General features: G+C 43.4%; 1 protein-coding gene across 2 annotated transcripts in view; it reads right to left on the bottom strand.

Annotated features, from left to right (window-relative positions):
- Bmp3 (bone morphogenetic protein 3) overlaps nucleotides 1-21515 on the bottom strand; it is a 29639-nt gene that overhangs the window by 6739 nt on the left and 1385 nt on the right. Inside the window, exon 2 of one of the 2 annotated variants that reach the window (NM_001310677.2) lies at nucleotides 4308-5285. In NM_001310677.2, coding sequence (NP_001297606.1) covers nucleotides 4308-5285 — 978 coding nt within the window. The remainder of the gene's footprint in view (nucleotides 1-4307; nucleotides 5286-21515) is intronic. The other variant, NM_173404.5, reaches the window with a different exon arrangement.

Below are 21515 nucleotides of genomic sequence, written 5' to 3'. Positions count from 1 at the left end.
GGATATCTGAGTAATCTCCAGTGGGCTCACCAGAGTCAGGCCCAAGCCCTTGATTCTGGGGTGTTTTGTATCAGGGACCTCTCAGATGACTAGGGAGTATCCCCTATTTTCTTGCTATGGAATCCTCTGACGGAGCTACCCTTACCAGAAATAGTCACATCATGCAGAAGTAATCCATGCTGTCATTTGCTGGTGCGAAGCATGCTGCCAGTAAGAATTATTGTTTTCCAGCTAGGATCATGTTTCTCATGGCTCTCTCTCTTCTAAGCTTAGAGCTGATACCAGCCAGTCACAAGTGCAAATCTGAGCTCCTCTCCACACCTGTCACGCTTTTAAATGACAGGGTGCACCTCCACCACCATTCAGGTGCGACTCTGCTGAGGTTGGTCAAATTTCGTGTTTATGGTGTTCATCTTCCTGACCAAGACGACAACTGGAAGACCCTTAAAGAGCCTATCATTTTGCATTCACTAAATTTGAAACTCTTTATAGGGAGGGCTTGCTTCAAAGTACTTCAATGATGTGTTGCTCAATTCTACATCTTTGCTGTTCCCAGCTTTTGCACAGTTCCTCGCAGAACTAACTTTATTCCTCTAACCCTTCTTGTTTCCTTGGATCTCCGTCAGGAACCATGGATCAATCATTTTCATTTGAAATTTCTGTTTTCCATTGCTGCTAAGGTGGTGAGGGAGGCAGAGGCACAGAACTTGGCTCTGCCTATCTCGGTATTTTTTTCCATCATATGGCATCCTTCCGAGAGTCCCTCTTGGGGAGAACAGACTGGCTGTAAGAGCTGGAAATTAGGGGGGGGGGATCCAAAGTGTTGTGTCTGTGAATAAAATCTACAAGGGCCAGGCTTGCACCTGCCAAGCTGTGGATGCTTTCCTCTGGCTAAATCTGATCACAGGACATTAGAAGGGGAGAGTGTGTCATCGGCTGAGAGCTTCATTCCTGACCTGGGCCATGAGGTTCCCTCTACACGATTCCAGTCCAGCCCACATGGGTGTGATGGCCCAGAGACTATCTAATTGAAATCATCGAGAGGGCAAAGCCTGGAATTTGGGAAAGGCAGAACACAGCTGTTCTGAATTATAGAGCAGGTTGTCGACTTTTGCAGACAAAGAACCCTGCCATATAGGCTGGGATTTTGCCCAGGAGGCCAAAAAACTAGGAGGCCCCTAAACAGAGGAATCTGGCCTGGGAGAACTTTCCCCCGAGGCAAAATGTATATCTCAAGTCTGAGAGTTCTTTGGCACTTCAGCCAGCCCACGTGTGCTCTGCTGATCTGACCAGAGGCCTTCATTTCCCTCTGCTGCTCAGACTATATTTTTAGTTAAATATCTCACTCTGGATGCCACCGCAGGCACTTGCTAACGGTACCTATTAACCACCCCATTCCCTTTACATCAGTTTTTTCCCCATCCTCCTTTGTTACTGTACTGACCAAAAGATACAAAGTCACTGGAGCTTAAAGGGAACCCCTAACACACGTTAAATGTTAAGCAGTTCCACACAAAGCGACACCAAACTTCCGCTCTCAACTTGGGGAGGGGAAATCTCAACCTCAGAGAAAAGACCTCCACCTGTATCCTTGCTACCTGTTGCTTTTCCAAGTGTCAATTAATGTGATGAGTCCTGCTACTACAACAGGTTCTCTTTCCATTCCATTCTCACCCCAGGAAAAAGGTCCCTGGAAGAGCTCATGGGCTGTTGAACCCAGAGGAGGGGGAATTCTCTTTTCAGTTTTGTGATGTTTGAACAGGGGCTGAAATTTTTACAAAACCTTTCTTGCCTGGTGACTTTCCTTGCCTCCTGACACTCTTGCCTTCCCTGCACAGAGCTTCCTTAGACATCAGCTTAGTTAACTCTACTATGCCACTTGGTCTCCTCAGTGGCTACTCATTAGATCAACAGCAGACAGTTACAGAGTACCCATTCCATGTAGGCTGCTCTACTGTTTCATGTCTTTCCTGTGTTGAAGAAAAAAATTAACATGTAGAAAGTTTTATCGACTTAATCTAAGGGGCCATTGTTGTTTAGTCCTGTGGAACCAACATCCAAGTCAAAAGGAACTAATTACTTTGCTGTTCCAAACAGACTTGTGAACCAGCAGGTTAACCTTGGGCACTGTTAGATGCAGAGTCCTCTGCAGCCTCCACTTCACACGCACAGTGTCAGATTCTACGTATTAACAGGATCCCAAGCTGTTTGACTTCCACTTAGGACCAAGCATTATTAGTTAATTCTGTGAATGCTCTAACGTCTGTCTTTCCCTAAATTCATCTCTGTGGTTCTTAACTCTGTGGTCCCCTGGAAACTTCTAGGGATGATTCCTTCTCATCACTAGGAACCACAGTCAAGTTCTTATGAAGAGACAGTGGGCTCATAAAGAGCAAAAGGAAGTACAAGGAAGTCGATGGCCACAAGTCAGGAAAGACTAGAGAGAGGTGGAAGCATCCAGAAGCGAAAGGACCGAGCATCTACACCTGTGTGGTCTCTGGAGCCTGGAGATTGGAGTGAGGAAGGAACAAGACATTTTTTTTTGTTTGTTTGTTTAAACTACCCAGAAGAACTTCATCTCATGGGGCTAAGGGAAGGAGGTTACTTGGACAAGTCCTACGACCTACCTAAAATCAGGTACTCTGACATGAGGTCAGCTTTGGATTACAACCCCTGCTTCTCAGTGTCACAAAGCAAGCCACACTGTCAAATAGGACACATCTCTGTTTTGTACAGTCACCATCTTGGTTACACCCAAGATTCTAAGTGTCACCCCAGTTGAACACATTTTGTCTGAGCAGTGAAGGTCCTTCATGATTCTTCCAACAAGATAGGGCATGTGACACAGCCCTGAATTCATAATCTTTACTTTATGTTTGGATTCTTTTTTAAAGAATTATAGATATAGAGATAGAGATAGAGAGAGAGAGAGAGAAGTAGATGTAGATATAGAGAGACAGAGATAGAGATAGAGATAGAGATAGATATATAGATAAGAATAGATATAGGTGTGTGTGTGTGTGTGTGTGTGTGTGCGCGTGTGTGTGTTTGTGTTTGTGTGTGTGTGAGAGAGATTTATTTTCATGCACACCAGAAGAATGAATCAAATCCCATTACAGTCAGTTGCGAGACACCATGTGCTTGCTAGGAATTGAATTCAGGATGTTTGGAAGAGCAGCTAGCACTCTTAACCACTGAGCCATTTCCCATTTCGTTAGCTGCCCATGTTTGGATTCTTAAAATAAGAAATTACAAAAATCCCCCTGGAGAGACAACTTCGTAGGGGATGTACAAAGCTCATCTTTCTGAAACAACTAATGAAGAAAATAGGGTTTCAGATGGGTTGCTGGCCCAGAGGCTGGCTTAGCCTTGTGTACAGCCCTTCCTATGTGCATGCCAGTCAGTGAGTCTAGGAATAGACCTTAGCATACCAATACAATACTAAAGATCCCTGAAGTGAAGCTGACAGTCTAAGAGGTGAAGGAACATTTTCTCTATTTTTAAAAGCAGAACAAATTCATATTTTACTAAAGATGCTCTTTTCTTCCTTTTCTACATTCTGTCCATTTAGTCACTGTATGGTGTGCCGTGGAGATTTAAGCTGTTGTAAGTTGAGATGGAAGTGAAGCAGTATGCTTAACTGGATGCTGGAGGGTAGAGCTAACTCTTACTGTAGGGTGTACTCTTTAGGGAGCTGTCGTTTGGACTTGCTTTGAAGGAGAGTCATTGGAGTTGGAAACACTTCTGAATACATGCTGATATAAAATGCGGTCCCTGATGCTTCTGAAATAAACAGAGGTAATTTCAGACAGGGTGAGGGCACCCTGTTTTGCCTTTGTGCTTTGTGTTTAGCAGTCAAGCAAATGAATTAAGCATCTTCAGGGTTTCAGTCATTTCACCTAGCTGGACCCTGATCTTGACTGGTACTGGGACAGCTCAGCTCCCAAGAAACTGCTTATCTAAAATTACTCTACATCAGAATATCACACCCGTTAGCACTTCCTCTTGCTTCCACAATATCCCTCCATCCCTGGAACACCACTCAGAGGCCAGCTTCTGGCACCTAGGGCCTGCTCATTGTGGACAGGTGTATCTTTACAAGTGACCACAAGGCTGGATATATGCCACGTTTGGAAACAAACCAAAAAAAAAGTATATTATGCACTTAAGCTTTTTAAAGTCTTCATACCTCCTATTACATTTAACAATCATCAAGGAAACCCAAGCATAGCCACATTGCCCATTTTGTTAGACTTTAGAATGTTAGGAATAAAGGTCTGAATAGAGGTTTCTAAATGAAAACATACACTTAGCATACTCCTCTACCCCGTGCAAAAATGAAATGAGCACAAGGTGAAGGGCGGCGGCGGCGGCGGCTACCTTTGGCATGGGGAACTGGCAGGCTCCAGAGCAGTAGAAAGCATCAAATGACTTGGGAGAGATAATCCATTCGCTCCAGCCGATATCAGCAAAGTCCACTTTAAGGTACCTCCTGGCACAGTTCCGAGGTTCGACCCACTGCTTTCGCCTTGCCTTCTTCAGGGTCTGCTCATCAAATTGCAGCGTCTGTCCCTTCTGATGGGACCCTTTCCTCTGTTTCTTTTTGTTCCTACTCTTCTCAGGGGGCTGAGTCTGAAGGCTCTTATAAGGCTTTCTCTCCTCCCACGCTCCCTCCTCCTTGTACTGATACTCTGCCCCAGGTAGCTCATTGTTCTGCAAGGGCAGCAAGATCCCAGTAGAGCGCTTCTTCCTCCTCTCAACCGAGAGGGCTTCTCTGACGTGGCTATCCAGTCTGGGCCCAGTTCCCGCTGTGAAATCTCGGTGTCTCTGTAAGCTGGATACCACGCTTTCTGGCTCAGAAATGGCAGCATCGTTGGCGTATACCAAGATATAAGGTTCCGGGAAAAACAGCATCCTCTTGGGTAGCTCGTGTGCTCTGGAGGTAATGTTAAACCCTATGAGAAACTCTTCATTTTGCTTGGCCTTTCTTAAGAGCTGAGTGATGTCTTTTGACAGCCAAGACACGCTGTCTCTATAAGGTCTGACCACATCTACAGACAGATGACCCAAGAGCTGGCTTTGGTTGGATTTGAGGATCCATGCAGAGAGGTCTATCTGGATGTGTTGTCTCTGAGTGTGATGGGAGCATCCTTGGGGTTCTGGACAGCTCAAGCTGATGTTCACTAATTCTCCAACGTAGAAATACAGTGTGGCTGACAAAATGTTCTCCGACTTGGTTAGAGAAGTCAGATTGAAGGTGTGTAACCCCTTCGTTTGAGGAGTTCCTAGAAAAGAAAGGGAGAGAAATGGAAGTAAGCAGGAACGACTATTTTATACAGCGTTCAAAATTCAACTCAAAATAAGTCACTGCTCTCAATGTAACAGCTAAAGCCATGAAATTCTTAGAAGGAAACATGGGGCAGGGATCTTCGTTGACTTTAGACTTGGTAACAGATTCATGTATGCCACAAAATGCATTCAGCAAAAGGGAAAATATGTCATCAAGTAAAACTTTAAAAGTACGGACTTGATCAAACTTAAAATGCCTGCACATTCAAGGTAGGTACCAAGAAAATGGCAGGATGCTCTACCAAATGGGATAAAATGTTTACTATAAAATACTTGCTGCCTATGACTCTAAACGTTTAGTAGCCAGAATACAATACATAAGTAATAGTTTTAATTCAACAACAGAGATACCGATATTCACAGAGGACCTGAAAAGATATATCTCCAATCTATCTCTATATATCAAAGATATACGAGTGACTGGTATGGATGTGAGAACATGCAGAAAATCATCATGGAGATAAAAATCAAAATCTCAGTCATGTGGTACGTACTATAGAGGTGTGGCGTGTATTACAAACAACAACAAAAAAGCCTCAAATACCAGAAAGGTTGTGGAAAGAAAATGGAACTCCTTTTAAACATTAGAGAAGATATAAATGGATTCAGCTGTTGTTGAAAACACTTTGGTATTTCCTCAAAAAAAAAAAAAAAAAAAAAACCTAACCAGGAAATTAACATATGATAAAATAATTCCTCAGGAACTGGAGACAGGCAAGCACTCAAGTAAGTATATACACAGTAGCCAAAGGTAGAACCAATCCAAATGGTCCTCATGGATACCTATGACCTCTCTAAGCTAGAGAGCGAGCTTTCCAGCTCAGAAATGGCAGCATCGTTGGTGTATATGAAGATATAAGGCTCCTGGCCTTCCTTAAGAGCTGAGTGATGTCTTTTGACAGCCAAGACACTCTGTCACTATAGGGTTTGACCACATCTACAGACAGCTGACCCTAAGAACTGGCTTTTTGGTTGCTGAGCAGGTAAGCAACTCATGGTGGATCTATGAAACAGAACACTGCTACTGTGAAAAAGGGACAATAATATGTGCTAAAAACATGGATGGGCCTTGAAAAGTTAAGCCAGACAAGGAAACCACATGTCAAAGCCCACTCACTGTTTAATTTCATTTGTACACACTATCCAAAATCGTTAAATTCATAATGATAGGAGCAGAGGGGCCCCCTGGGGGACAAGAGGCAACTGGGAATGAGGGGAGAAAGTCCTTAATTTTTCTGAGGCTTGATTTCTGGTTGATGGAACCTGGAACTCCTAATTATTAGAGTAGATATGAAGGTGTGTCGTCCTGAAGATGTTAACTCCTGCTTTATCATCCGTTCCCTTTAAAATAGTTAATCTCATTTATGCGACTTTCCCTTCAGTGAGAAGGAGCAAGGAGGGGGTCCACGTTAGTGTCTGAAGGGAGGAAAGGCGAGGGAGGAATTATGAAATTATGTCATAGTCTCAAAAGAAATAACTTTTTACTTGTATTTTATGTACGTTGGTATTTTGACTCCATGTATGTCTTTGCAAGGGTGTCAGGTCCCCTAGAACAGGAGTTAAAGACAGTTGTAAGCTGCCATGTGGGTGCTGGGAATTGAACCCAGGGCCACTGAAAGAACAGCCAGTGCTCTTAACCGCTGAGCCACCTCTCCAGCCCAGAAATAACTTTTTAAAAGAAACCAATACAGAACAGACTCAACACAGTTTCTTGCTTTTTTTTGGGGGGGGGGAGCAGAATTCTATTAGGAAAACTCTCTAAGGTGACAGGAGTTAATTTTGCTACCCCATAGTCACATTTCTGACCCATAATTGTTCCTGTCTGAAAGAATTACAGGGATGGAAACAGTGAGGAGCCTGAGGAAAAGAAGGTCCAGCTACAGGCCCAAAGTGGGATCCAGCTCAAGGGGAGGTCCCAAGACCTGACACTCTTACTGAGGATATGGAGAGATCACAAAAAGGAACCTAGCATGACTGCCATCCGAAAGACCCAACAAGCAGCTGAAAGAGTCAGCTGCAGATATTTGGACCCAACCAATGGACAGAAGCAGCTGACCCCTGTTGTTGAATTAGGGAAAGCTGAAAGAAGCTGAGGAGAAGGGCGATCCTGTAGGAGGACCAGCAGTCTCAATTAATCTGGATTCCCCAAGATCTCTCAAACACTGGACCACCAAACACACAGTATACACCAGCAATATGAGGCCCCCAACACGCAAACAGCAGAGGACTTCTGGGCCTGTGTTCATTCAGAGATGATGCACCTAACACTCAAGAGACTGGAGACCCCAGGGAGTTTAGAGGACAGGTGGGTGGGGGTAGGGAGGAGGTGTGGGATGTGGAGTAGTCGGAGGGAGGGTGGGGGGGGGCAGGCAGGGAATGGAATATGGAGTGTAAGAAATAAATTAATTTTTTAAAAAAGGTAGAAAAGTGTACAGCAAAGATGGATGCCCAGCTTTTCTGGTTTGGTTTCTCTTTGTTGATGCACCATAAATGTATGGAAACTAAAGTACACTAGTATACTTTGTGTGTGGTAGAGGGGGATGGGTGAGCTCTGGGGAATACCAAGAGCTCATCAGACGTACCTCATCACAGATACCTCAGTGGCCCATCTACTCATCCTCCTAGTGCAAGCACAGGGTTTCTAATTTGAACTGGATTTAATAATGGCCTCAGTCATTTCTTAGCCTTGCAACTCTGGGCGAGCTATTGTTCTCATTCATAAAAATGGAAAGACTGTTGCAACAGACACTTAGAAACTGTTTTCAGATAAGGAGCATGGACTCCCCCCACTGGGTCACCAGACCAGGAGAGCATCATGGAAGCCTGGCATCTTTGTGTCCATGTTGTATCTCTCCTTGACTCTGGATCAGATTCCTGACCAATGGGACTCAGACTCATTCCTGGCTGAGGGGCTGACTGTCTGCCTGAAATCTGGCGGTGCAGCCTGACAAGACCCAAATGTACACAACTTCCCCTTCAAGTATGACCACAGAGAGAAGAGAGCAAAGAAGGCATTTCACTGTCATCCTCTCCAGTGCCATCTTCTTGGCCCCTTTGCCACAGGGGCCTTGACCTCCCAGACATGTGGTCACATAGATTTCCTGCAACAGGGAAACCTTACAGGCCTGTTGACCTTATGATGGGGTTATCACCTAAAACAGAACGACCACCTTGTCATGGTGGATGCTGGAAATGTCCCTAGACCCCTATAAGAGGAATCATTTGGGGAAACATAATGTTCTTTCAAAGGATAAGGATTCACCCAGAGTCACTAGAACTTAGACAATGCACACAGTCAGACCACAGTTTGTCCAGGACTTTTTACTTATGCATATATTTGCATGCTGCACCTTTTTTCCCCCTCTCTGGAAACCTGAAGCTATCACGTCAGTACCGTGAAGATGAGCCGAGATGTCTGTTATTGTCATATTAAATCACTTGCCTACTTTACTACTACGACTTTCCCATCAGAATTTTTGTGTGAGGAGCCACATCTAATTTGTTGGAAGCCACCAAACTAGTCTTTGACTACAGTGTCCATCACCGGTGTCATCACAATTAATGGGATATGTGTATCATTCATGAAAGTTCTAATGTTTCTTAAATTAGTAAATTAGTTTTGTGATCTGAGCCTGTACTGTCATTATTATAGGAACTATGGCTCCTTCTATCTACTTTACAAAACATGGACTGGGTGATCTTAGAATTTGTATACTGTGGCTGAACAAATTAGCCACACCTTTAAAAATGTAGCAACATAGTGCTGTTGCCTGAAGTTCCACATTGAATTCAAACTCTAAATGTAAATAGTTCAAGAAAAAAAATGAGTGAAGTTGCTAAGGCATATTTCTCATTCCTATAAGTGAGAAATATGCAACTGAAAGAGCAGGGAAGCTAGTTAGTAAGGGTAGAAGCCAGTTCTCACAGGATCGCCTAGTGAGTTCCCGCTAAGCTGAGGCTGGACTGGAAGAATCCCGCCCCCGGGGTCTGTCCCAGAGAGCCCGCCTCCATGCACTTGTTCCATATACGTACTTATTTCAGAAACACACACACACGCAATCATGAAATTATGTTCTTGATCAAAAACACGTTTCAGCAAAAACAAAACATTTTTATAAAGACGTGGAAAACTTAAAATGAGTTCATCAGGTCCCCAAGCGCGGGGGAAATGCAATGGGAAACATATTTTGCTCATTTTTAACTTTGTGTGAAGCAAAGGAGAAAACTGCCATTTGTACACATTCGTATGATCCATGACACTGGGGTAATATCTTACAGACCTCTGTAACAAAGCCGCGGCATCAGGCTGTCCAGGGGCTCTGCCCGTAATTCAGCCCAGTCGCCACAGCATACACATTTCCCCAAACTCCACACAGCTGAGGGGTATTTAAAAAGCAAGAAGGAGAACACACCCTATTTCTTGTATGTGGCAATGAACGGTTACCCACAAACACACTAGCCTGGGATGGATGAGCGCTCAAGGATGGGGTGTCATAATCGCACTTGGTAAGCTCCTCTTGCTTCTTTCCGCCACCCCCATCTCCAACCTTCAGTCTCAATTGACTGTCGGAATTCTCACATTGCCTTCTACAGAGCTATGGTGAGGGTTCATGACAAGAGTTCCCATAGCGGACTCAGCACACAGGCTCATTAAACAGCAGCTAACCAATGTCTGGGAAGGTTGTGTCTAACTGATACATGCTGGAAGTATACGGTACTCCCTGGATGTCAAAGGCCTCATACAGACAAGAATGCAACATATTACACGCATATACTAAAGAGTTTCATGGGGTTGAACACATGAGTATATAGCAATAGTTAAGTGTCATATAAACACTGGCAAAGAACCTCCAACTATGGCCATGAAAGAAATTCTTAAAAGCTGGTAAGAAGGGGTTCAGTGGTAGAAAGAAGGGAGACAAGACAGAATAACTTGGGGTAAAAATTACTAAAATTCATTATATATGTTATGAAATTGTAAGCATAAAATTTTTAAAGAGAGAGATAAATTCTCCCTATGAGAAATTCAAGGCAATTACTAAGCATTTACTTTCTGACTTTTTCTCCTTTTAGATCTTAAAGTAATTTAACTTTCCAAATACTTTTATTGCACTAGGATCTCAAACTACATCTCAGGCTAGACTTGAACTTGGTTTCACACTAGACACACACAGTAGGCCTCCTGTCTCAGCCTCTGAAGTGCTAGGACTGTAGACCTAGGCCACCCCATCTAAAGTTCAAATAATTGTTTTTGTGAAATGAAAAAAAAATTAGGAATTTTGCATGCTTTTCTATTTATCCGCGGTTCCTGTACAATTTTCCTTATACGCTTAGGTATCTAAGTTTGAATATCAGTGAGAGGAAAGTATTGTAATATCCACTCTTGTGTTCTTAAGTAGGCAGACACATGGATTTAAATTTCTAATCACAAATTTAAAATGGACTTTAACACTTTTCTAAGTGTCAACGACATTGTACTATGAGTAAAAAAAAAAAAAAAAAAAAGATGGACCTCATTAGCTTACAAAATTAGCTCTCACACTTACAGTTGCCTAGCAGCAAGTACCAACTGCATACTGCACCCAGCACATGCACACGCAGCATCGTTCTTAATCCTGGTCCTCGTCTAAATTACTGAGGTGGAGAAAAGTAACTGAGAAAGTCCTGGAGATGAAGGGGTTAGGAAGCACACCCCAGCTTCAGATTGAATAAATAAGAATATCTGACAAGGAGAAAGAACACATGGACTGACAGTTACGCAAGAATTGTTTGCTCTCTTTTAATTTTTAATTAAATACCTTTTCAAATGTTAACATTCATCTAACTTTATTTTACATGCGTGGCTATTTTGTCTCCATGTGTGCCTAGGCACCATGTTGTATGCCTGGTGCCTATGAGTCCATAAGAGGGCTTCAGATACCCTGGAACTACTTAAGGACAGTTGTAAGCAATTCCTGGGTCCCCTGGAACAGAAGTCAGTTTTCTTAACCATGGAGGCACCTCACCATTAGAATATATGTTAAATTAAAATAGAACTGTATCACTCTCCCCCAACACTTCCTTTCTCCAACCCCTTCAGTTCCCCCTCCATTCAACTCTTTCTCATGTCCTCTTCTGCTGGATAGGTTTAGGTCAACTCAACATAGGCTAAACTTATCTGAGAGGAAGACATATTAATTAAAAAAAAATGTCTCCATAAGATTGGGCTGTAGAGCCGGGCGTGGTGGCACACGCCTTTAATCCCGGCACTCGGGAGGCAGAGGCAGGCGGATTTCTGAGTTCGAGGCCAGCCTGGTCTACAAAGTGAGCTCCAGGACAGCCAGGGCTATACAGAGAAACCCTGTCTCGAAAAAACAAACAAACAAAAAAACCAAAAAGATTTGGCTGTAGGCAGCACTGTACAGCACTTTCTTATTTAGTGATAAGAGAGAGCCCAGCTCATATGGATGGGGCCATTCCAAGGCTAGCGGTCCTGGGTTCTGTAAGAAAGCAGGCTGAGCAAGCCATGGGGAGCAAATCAGTGAACAGCCCCTGCCATGGCTTCTGCATCAGCTCAGGCCCTTAGGTTCCTGTTCTGTTTGAGTTCCTGTCGTAACTTCCTTGATGACGGAGCCAAATAAATCCTCCCCTTCCCAGGTTGCTTTCGACATAATGTTTCATCACAGCAATGGTAACCATAACTAAGACACCCCCCCTTTCAAAATGATATTCTTCTCTTTTCCTTTGATTATGCAACACACACACACACACACACACACACACACACACACACACACACACACACCATACAAATATATAAATACAATCCGCTGAGTCCATGAGTCCATCTTTGGTGTGTGTGCGCATGTGCACGTGTGCGCGCACGTCCATGTGTTTTCAGGACTGATCATGTTGTGTTGGATAATTGATTAGGGAGCATATTCTTGGGAGAGGTTTATCCCCACCCTCTCTCAGCAGTCATTAGTTCCCCATAGTTCTTGTCTAGGGGTGGACCCTGTGACATCAGTAAAATGCTCTCCCTTTGGTGTGATCAGATATATTGACACTGTTATTATTTAGACCTTGTGTGTGCAGCCCACTTCTAATAGAAGATCTCCTGGCTTTCTGGCTTCTATAAATGTTCTTCCTCCTTTTCCACAATGTTGCATGAGAAATGGATGTGGGAGCCATGTAACATATATATCCGCTGGGGTTGGGATCTCCGTGATCTACTGATCTCCTCACTGTGTCTAGTTGTAGCTCTGCAATGGTCACCATGTGCTATAGAGAGATGCTTCATTGCTGAGGAGCAATAACTACATCTTTTAAGAGGGGCTTAAGATCCCCCTGGAGCTAGGAGTTGTGAGTCACCAGGTTAGAGGGAAGGGATGAGCTAAGAAGCAAACTCCAATCCTATCCAAGAGCAGGATACAATTTTTAATCTCTAAGCCATCTCCCCAACCCCAAGAATTGTTTTTGATTATGTGAGAGGCTTCAGAAAGACATGCCTTTCCAGTGCTACAGGTGAGACTGGTATCTGAGAGTCCTAGCTGCATGCAATCTGGTTCCAAATTCATATAAGTCATGACTCTGACTTAACTGCGGAGCGTCTATGGGGCATTCGGGAAGGCAGTCGCAAGTCTACTGCTATTGGAGAGTCCTCACACTGTGGCGGAGGGTTTTCATGAACCAGAGAACCTCTTAGTCTTAGTACTCTTGGGAAACAGCAAAAACACAACAGGTTTCTTTCCACAGAGAAGACGGTGAGATGGAGGCTTTTTTTTTTTTTTTTTTTTTTTTTTAACAAAAATACAGCTACCAATAGGTGGCGCCATTTTCATTCTATTTGGTGGCAACTCAGAACAAGTTCAATTTTCCTCGCCACTGCATTTTGGTCAGTGTTGCCATTTCCGACCTTGTGTTCTGACTTTAAATCATTTCTGAGAACTGGAAGGAGGCTTTCTGTGCTCGAGCATGAACCGAGGGTCTTGAGCAAGCCAGATAAGCTCCTCCACCTACCTCCTCCACCCAGGGCTGAGATGTTTTTGTTTTTTGTTTTCCCTTGAAAGCAAAGACAAGCTTATCTTAACAATCCATTCCCTTGGCTAGGACCCTGTCTCTGTGATCACTCTTCATGATTCGTTCCTGACAAGGCGAGCTCCATGCCGACAGGGCCATGGTTTGCTCTCTGCCTTCCTAAATTTCAGGTAAGGCAGAATTCATTAAGTGCTTTTTATTCTGCTGTGTAAAAGGAATATAGAGGTTTTATCAACTGTTGGAAAGGGGAGCTGGGGTTGCCTGTTCCATGCAGTGATCTTTCTTTTTTATTGAGGGGGGCGGTTCGAGACAGGGTTTCTCTGTGTTCCCCTGGCTGTCCTGGAACTCACTTTGTAGACCAGGCTGGTCTCAAACTCAGAAATTACCTGCCTCTGTCTCCTGAGTGCTGGGATTAAAGGTGTGAGCCACCATGCCCAGCTTGCAGTGATCTTTCTAAGGGGTCTGATCATTAAATAAAGATGGAAGATGCCTTTCTGTCTCTATCTGAAAAGCAAAACCAAAATTGAACTTAGGGAGTGGACTCTAATTCGAGGGAGCTTGTAATTAGGCTCCAATTTAGGGGGTCTCAGGACCATTTTGCCCCCCCCTTTTGTTCAGTCACCCTCTGGGAGTAGCTGAGACAGTATCTCAGGAGTTAGGTAAAGGAAGTTCCTGATCCTACTGACCGACATAGAACGGCTTCAAAGGGAATGAGCAGATACAATGGAAAGCTTTCTGTGCAAAGTCTAATTTTAAAGCAAATAGGCTAAATGAAAGCTTGATGACTAGCTAAATCCCCAGGAAGGAGGGAAAAAGCCTTTCAGTCATACTGAAAATATGTAACCAAGCACAGGTCTCCACACCCACTCTCTGTTTCTTTCTCCAAGGGACGTTGAGTTGCTGGAAAGGTCCAATGCCTGGGGTGGGGGTGCAGGTAGGGACAGTGCACAGAAGTCACTGGCTGACTGTCCTCTGCTGTTAACTTAGGCCTCACTTCTCCAGGCTGCCTTCCTCTTCCTGACAGGGGCTCTGAATCGAACATGAAGCATGACATTCTATGTTGTTTTGAAGACTCAGTCAAATGCTTAAGTTTTGTGGCATCCCCAAACAGCCATGCTCTGTGTCCAGAGAATCAAAACATCAACCAAAGATGAGATAATGCATGTGTTCCTAGAATGGAAAACTGTTCACTAATTATTTATGTGCCAGAGCCTCCACCCAAGGGCATTCCCAGACTGTGAACTCCCCAGGGAAGGGAGCAGACAGGTCCTGCGACTCCTTGAACACGCATTGCTTAGATTTACACTCTGTATCACCTATGCACTGAGGATCATTTGTTCAATTTGTCAGATAGACAACTGTTAAACTGACCAAGTTCAAGTGTCCTCTACTTAACACCAAAGTGAAGAGTTTGTCAAGTAAGTTCCAATCCCCCAAAGCTGCTACAAACCATTCTTAGTCTGAGGACCCTCTACTTTTCCCTTCCTGTTCATTTTTTTTTAAAGGAAGAATGATTTAGAGCAGCTATTTTATGAAGTAGAATATTCTCATTTTCTATGTTAGTGATAGCATGCCCTACTGGGAATTATTTTAAGGCTACTTTGTTTTTAAAGACGGGCTTCTTGGCTTTGCTACTCTCTTTTCTGATCTTGCAACTTAAACACTGTGCATTTAAGTTCAAGCCAGAGGGCAAACTGTGGCAGGTCCCCCCCAGTCTGTGGGAAAGCCCACAGAAAACTATGGCAGGTTCCCCAAAACAGCAAAATGAGATAGAAACCCTGCCTTCCAAAGGCTGACGAGGTAAGTAAACCCTGGCTCCCTTCTCTCGCACTTTAGCACACCCACTAGGGTGAAACCCTCTGCAGGTGTGAGAGAGAGGCAAGCAACTTGGATACAACGTTTCTGTCGAAGCCTCCCTGAGGGACCAAGTGGCTATTTTTCAAGGCAGAGATTTCTTTTTCATCTATCTAAAATAGCCTCGTGAATGAAATGACCCTGGTGTGTTTGTTGACTCCTCCTTCAGGCTACTTCATGTTCTTCTTCTCAGGGCAACAGTAGCCTTGGCTAGACTGGAAACACTAACACTTAAAGTGCTTGGGCAAAATTATCACCCTCTATTACTAACTTCAGCTAATCCTCTTTTTAAAAATTTCTCTCTTTTGTTTATATGTGTGTATGTATATATGTGTGTATGTGTATATATGTTTATATGTGTGTGCATGTTTATAAGTGTGTATGTGTATGTATGTGTATATGGTTATGTGTTTGTATGTTTATATGTATATATGTGTGTATGTGTGTATATGTTTATATGTATGTGTATGTTTATAAGTATGTATGTGTATATGTATGTGTGTGTATGTTTGTGTGTGTGTGTGAAGATTTGTTGTTCTACAGCTCTCTTGTTTTAGGCAGCTAGGGTGTGATATGCTATCACCCATTTGCCTTCCGCCCCATGGCGAGTTCACATGAGGACTGGCCTGAGTGTAGCTGCTGAGTTGAGCTAAAGGACTTTTCTCCAAGAGGAAGCTCTTCTTTTTCCGTTGGCTAAGCCGAAGAGCTAGGTTTGAACCCCGTTCTTGGCTACGCTGCTAGTCTCTCTAACACTGCTAGTCTTCACTTCTCATCTGTGGAGCTGGCAAACCAAGCCAGGGTCTGTCTCTCAGAAAAACAGAGGGCAACTCCATTGACAAAGTCGATGTAAAGATACAGGATGAGCTTAGAAACCTGGGATAGTCTTCAGATGTTTCAGAAGCGTCTTCATCCTGGTTTCACATGAAGCACGAACGCACCTCAAACATTGGGAATAAGTACATATTGGTGAGCACAGGGCATTGTGGGAGGTTGTGGACACAGGGAGCTCACCTTACAGTACAACCCATGCTATTCCAAACCCATTTTTCAGCAAGCGGCTAGTTCTGTCTTACCCTTGGCTGCTGAGCAAAGCAGGGTTGCAAAGATGCTTTCTAATAGATTTCTTGAGGCTGGTTAGTGTTCTGCTGTGGGGCATGGCTCAGCAGCAATCACCTCATCAAGAGGTTTCTGTAGCCCACTGGACCTTCTGAAGCAAGTTATGGGGTTAGAGCTTGGGTCTGTGCTTTCGTCTGGAGTGTGGGAGCTTCTGAGCCCCGAGGGACACTGCTCTGGAGTGACCCCGGAGTGTTTGGGATTCAGATAACCAACTCTCACTGAAATGTGGGTTCCTACTCTATCTTGTGTCCCATTCAGCTCTTTTAGTGACACTGAAGTGGACAAAGGAAATACTTGTACTATGGTGAGCTTCTCTTTGGAAAGTGACTTTCTCCCTGGTGGAGGAAGGTTATGGGAACTGCATGTCTGTCTTTCTCACCTGTAGAGTGTTTGTGACTAATGGGTTTAAAAGGAAAGAAACCTGACCAGCCAGCCTTTGGAGGGCAGATGGTTCATCTTCTCAACACTCCAGTTCCAAGATATTTGACACCCTCATCTAGTTTGCAAGGGTACCTAGATATGCCATAGCATTCTCTCACACATACAACACATGCCTTCTGCCTTCTCCTCCTCTCTCTCTCCCCCCCTCAAATCCTGGTTAATGACATAATTCCTAACGTAACCATAAGAAATCAAACTTTCTGATACTGCTACCACAGTAAAATGATGAAGACACTAACTACCAGGATTTGCAAATCCAACAAAAGGGGAAAATCATCAAAGTTTGGCTATAAAAGTTCTGTCCCATAGTGTGTCACAGAAATATGGTTATATCACAGCCAATGGATGCGATAGCATTTCTGTTAAATATGGCGTACACTGGAGGTAAATAAAAGACTTGAGAGAGATCTTGAGTGAATGTTTCTGAATGTAGACCCAAAGACTGGTGAGGTGGTATTTACCCCCACTACTGTATTGCTCCACAAATAAGATAACTTTTCCCTTTCAAGCTATTATGCTGTCTATAAAACAAACAAAAATCAACCACAGGGAAGAAAACATTGAAAGAAAACTAATCCAGAGGAGGAGGAGACGAAATGCAAAGTCAGAGACTCTGCAGTTAAAGAAGTTTATAACCTGGAGAAAAGAAGATAGGGTGGTGCCAAATGGACCCACATCTAAGAAGTGATGATGCAGTCTCGTAACCCCACCCCCTAGCCCTGTGAGGGGAGAGCCCAGCCTGTGCACAGCATGCCACTCACTGAATTTTGCAGATCTACTTTTATGGTAAATTAGGATGCTTTTAACCCAGTGTTTTTCCAACTAGATATCCTAGGGCCATAACTCTCAGAAGGTTCTTTTGGGGAAAAAAGAAAAAAAAAATGCTCTTTTAAGGGGAGAACAGCCCTTAAAGGGACAGATAGGCCCCACACTGTTCATTCTTTTCATCTCGTTTGACCTTGGCGCCTCAATTTTATAAATACCTTCCAGAGACCCCTTTCTGTGAAGTTTTCTTTTATGCAATAAGATTAGGCCACTAGAAAGAAAGGGTTTTGAAATTAGCTCTGTATGCTGAAATTTTGTTCAGCAGATATATTATGACGCCCATTTCTGCTTCCATGAAAGAACCTGTTCTCTTCAATATTCCTTCCTAAGACAAAAGTTTATAATGCAAAAGTACTTAAAAGTAAATTTGGCCTTCATATTTCTAGTTAAAAATATTTGAAACAACCGAACAAGCAGTTATGAACTTCCACAGCTCAGGTAAGGTATGTCTTCCTCTCAGTTCCTTATTCCACATAGATTTTAGTGCATAAAACTGAGTAAACCATCTGCTTGAATGAGTTACTGGCTTAGGAGTTTTTCACACTGACCTCTGTTGGTCTCCTGGGGTCTTTGAGTGTGTGTAACTTCACTACAAAGCTACATTTGAATTTTTTTAAAAAAAATATAATTCATTCTCTTTTTCCTTTCCACCCAGCGTGAATAATCGAGAATTCATGGTATTATGGATTTTTAAATGTCAGGGATTGTAAAGCTGTCCTGCCTATTACAGTAAGACTTCATTAGAGGCTATCATGTATTCAAAGTAGTGTGTAATTCAAAGCAGCTGTGTATCCCAGCTCCTCTCTTCCAGATGTACTATTGTCCTCTAAATAAAAACATCATACAAGCCAAGGACTCTATAGCTTCAAGCTTTGTTTCTAGGTGCCCGGAACCTTGATAACTATATTCCAATAAAGCTATTGCATCCTATTGTCATGGAAACATAAACAACAACAGCAGCAGCAGCAGCAACAACAACAACAACAACAACAACAGCAACAACTTGCACTTTCCCATTGATCCACATATTCTTCAGGGCTTGGGCTTCTAGTCAAGTAGTGATTTTTCAGGCCTGGGTCACATATCAATTTTCCTACAGCCTTATTGTTAGCATTGCTTTTTAGAAATATGTTAAAATCACAGTTCTTTATATTGAAATGTTTGGTTCACAGTAGGTAAGGGTCACCTGTCATTTTCCACTGAGGTAAAATATTCAAGTGTGAGTCTGTGTTACTTCAATATTTCCTTCTTTTATTTGTGAAGGCAAATATATTTTTCTTAAAGATGGTACATATCCACTGGGGCGTAATCTTTTCATAGTTGAGTGTCATAAGTAGTGATAACTTTAAAAGAAGAAAATCAAGCTCTCATTGCTTTTCCTAGAGACCTTATGAGTAAGACAAGTAAGAACAAGTGTCTATGGAAACAAGAAGCATAAACTAGGTACTGTAAAGGATCAAGACAGGAGAAAACCTCAATAAAAATATTATGTCAGCCCGTAGTAGCTAAGGATAAACTTAAGCCAAGATTAAAATAAAAGCTAATCCCATGCCCTTCTGTCTCCGGATGATGGGTTTCTATCAGCCTGGCCTTCTTTGTCATCCCTAATTTTGTGAATCACCTTTTGCAAAGGGAAGGATAAAGCTCACCTTTACGTAAACTCTTACATAGCAGAGGAAAAGCTTACAAGACACGCCCCCTACAAGATACGGCCCCCATAACCCCCAGGCTCGTGGTTTTGGCACATTGACCTCCCAGAGCTGAGAGAGGGGAGCAGAGTTTAGCAGAAAGTGTGTTTAGGATCAATGCCACCCACCGTCAGGGAAGTTGTCAGAGGGAGACCACGGCAGCTACATTTCAGATACTCTAGGTCTAGAACAATGAATGATTTTAGTCAGGTGAGCTCCAGGGAGCAAATGGCTCTCTAAGGCTGTGTATCACGCAGCCCGAGTAAGCTCTCCCTCGGAGAACCTGGCAGACCATCGGGCACTCCGTACACGGAGCACAGGCACCTGACCACCCACAAAACCTGCAACATCTTTGGTAGAGAGGGGCACATATGTTGTGGAACTTCAGCGTGTTGAACTGGGAAGGTCGATCTAATTTATTAACACAAGATAGTGTCTTTTGCCTACATCAACTCCGGTCGCCCAACGAAGGGCGTATCTGGATAGTGGTGCTGATGAAGGGAGAAAGAAGTACAAAAGCTTTAGCCCCTTCTGGAGTCCTGCCACTTTACAGCCAGACAGGTCTTATAACAAAATCCTTTCACTGTGTGAGCAACTAAACACTCTTAGAAAGAGTCCAACCTGAGCCACTTCTCCAGGAGTCTCTAGGGAGGTAACATGACACTTCAGCTTCCACAAAACCACACACACACACACACACACATGTGTCTGCATTTGATGAATAAGTCATTAAGACAGTTTGTAGGATGCTAAAGAATTACTTTTCTTATCAGGGAGCATAGCCTTGTATATATGTTCACAGGGGCAAGCCATCATTTCAAGGGAGTGTCTGGCCTCTGCTAAAGAGTTTATCATCTGATGGTATAAGACACAGTGAGGCTGACAATGGATACTGGAATTACAATGAGTAGAAAGAGCGAGAGCCCAGATGGTAAATAGTTGTTACCCAGGACTTAGTCTAAAATCAGTAGCTAAACAGTATGTGTGGAAGAGACAAAAAAAAAAAAAAAAAAATCCAAATTTACCTTCAAATGTTGTTACACGCGCTAAAAATAAAATCTGTTAATGCAAAAATGGCTTGTCACTTGGACACCCCAACTACTCTCTGGGAACATAAGCAAATAGAAATATCGAAGCCAGGATGATTTAAATATCTTCCTTACTGCCACCTGCTTTGCCCACCCACCAGCTTCCTTCCAGACCTTGTTAGTCCCACGGTGCTCTTTGGCTCAGCTCTGCCCTCAGCAATGCACTAATGTAAACAGATGGGTCACTGGTGTCAGGGCTATTAGAGTTGTCTCTTCAAGTGGCTAGAATGCTCAGCAGCAGGCAGAATAGGTTTCTAGGTCCTAAGTAGAGGACAGCTCTTTTCAGATCCTGACCGTGGATCTACGAAGCAAGTGAAATTTGGCTTAGCTCAGCTTCTAGCTAAAGACTTCTTCTCTGCATTAAAAGCATAACTCACATTTATTGTAAATGGCGTCGTGCCCGTGAGCTCCAGAGTGAATTCACAGTGGCTTTCCTTGGTGGATATCCCCACCTCCCCGCTCCCAGCCCTCACGAGTGAGGTCAGGAGAAAATTCATCTAGTGTTTTGGACAGAATGGAGAGAGCACTAGAGACACAGCCTCCACCCTTGAACATTCCTGACTGTTCTTCAACCCAAGTCTGGAAGGCAGACTTTTCAATCACCTTTCCTTTAATCCTGAAGGTAATGTACACAAACCCTAGTGCATCCTTAAAGCAGATCAACAGTGAGTGTCCAGAGATTTTGCCCTCACCCTGTTATTATAAACTGTTCGCTTCAGCACAGGAGCTGGCAGGGGTGGGGTGGGGTGGCTTTAAGCCATGAATTTCAGCCTCAAGGATCTGTGTTGAAAAAAATAAACCAAAAAAAAAAAAAAAACCGGGAAGATGAGATTTTCATCGCTGATACTAAGAGGTGTTTACTCTCCACCAGAGGAGGTCTCTTCCCAAGCTAACGCTTCCCAGCTTGGATCTCGCAAGACTTATTTGCCAGATGGGTTAGAAATAATCTAAACACTCACGCACCTGGTTTTGTTTGTGTGTTTGCCACTAGGGGACTATCAAGAAGAACGTGTCAGATATAGCAACCCAAAGGTCGCAGGAGTTAAGAGTGAGTTCTGTGTCTGGAGAAGTGCCTGTTGAGTATGCTTTTCTCTCTCTGGGCCCAGGGTTGGCATAACATGGCATTCACTTCGATCTA

This window comes from Mus musculus, chromosome 5 (genome assembly GCF_000001635.26).
Source record: "Mus musculus strain C57BL/6J chromosome 5, GRCm38.p6 C57BL/6J".
NCBI lineage: Eukaryota > Metazoa > Chordata > Mammalia > Rodentia > Muridae > Mus > Mus musculus.
This window is presented reverse-complemented; position numbering and strand designations above follow the sequence as displayed.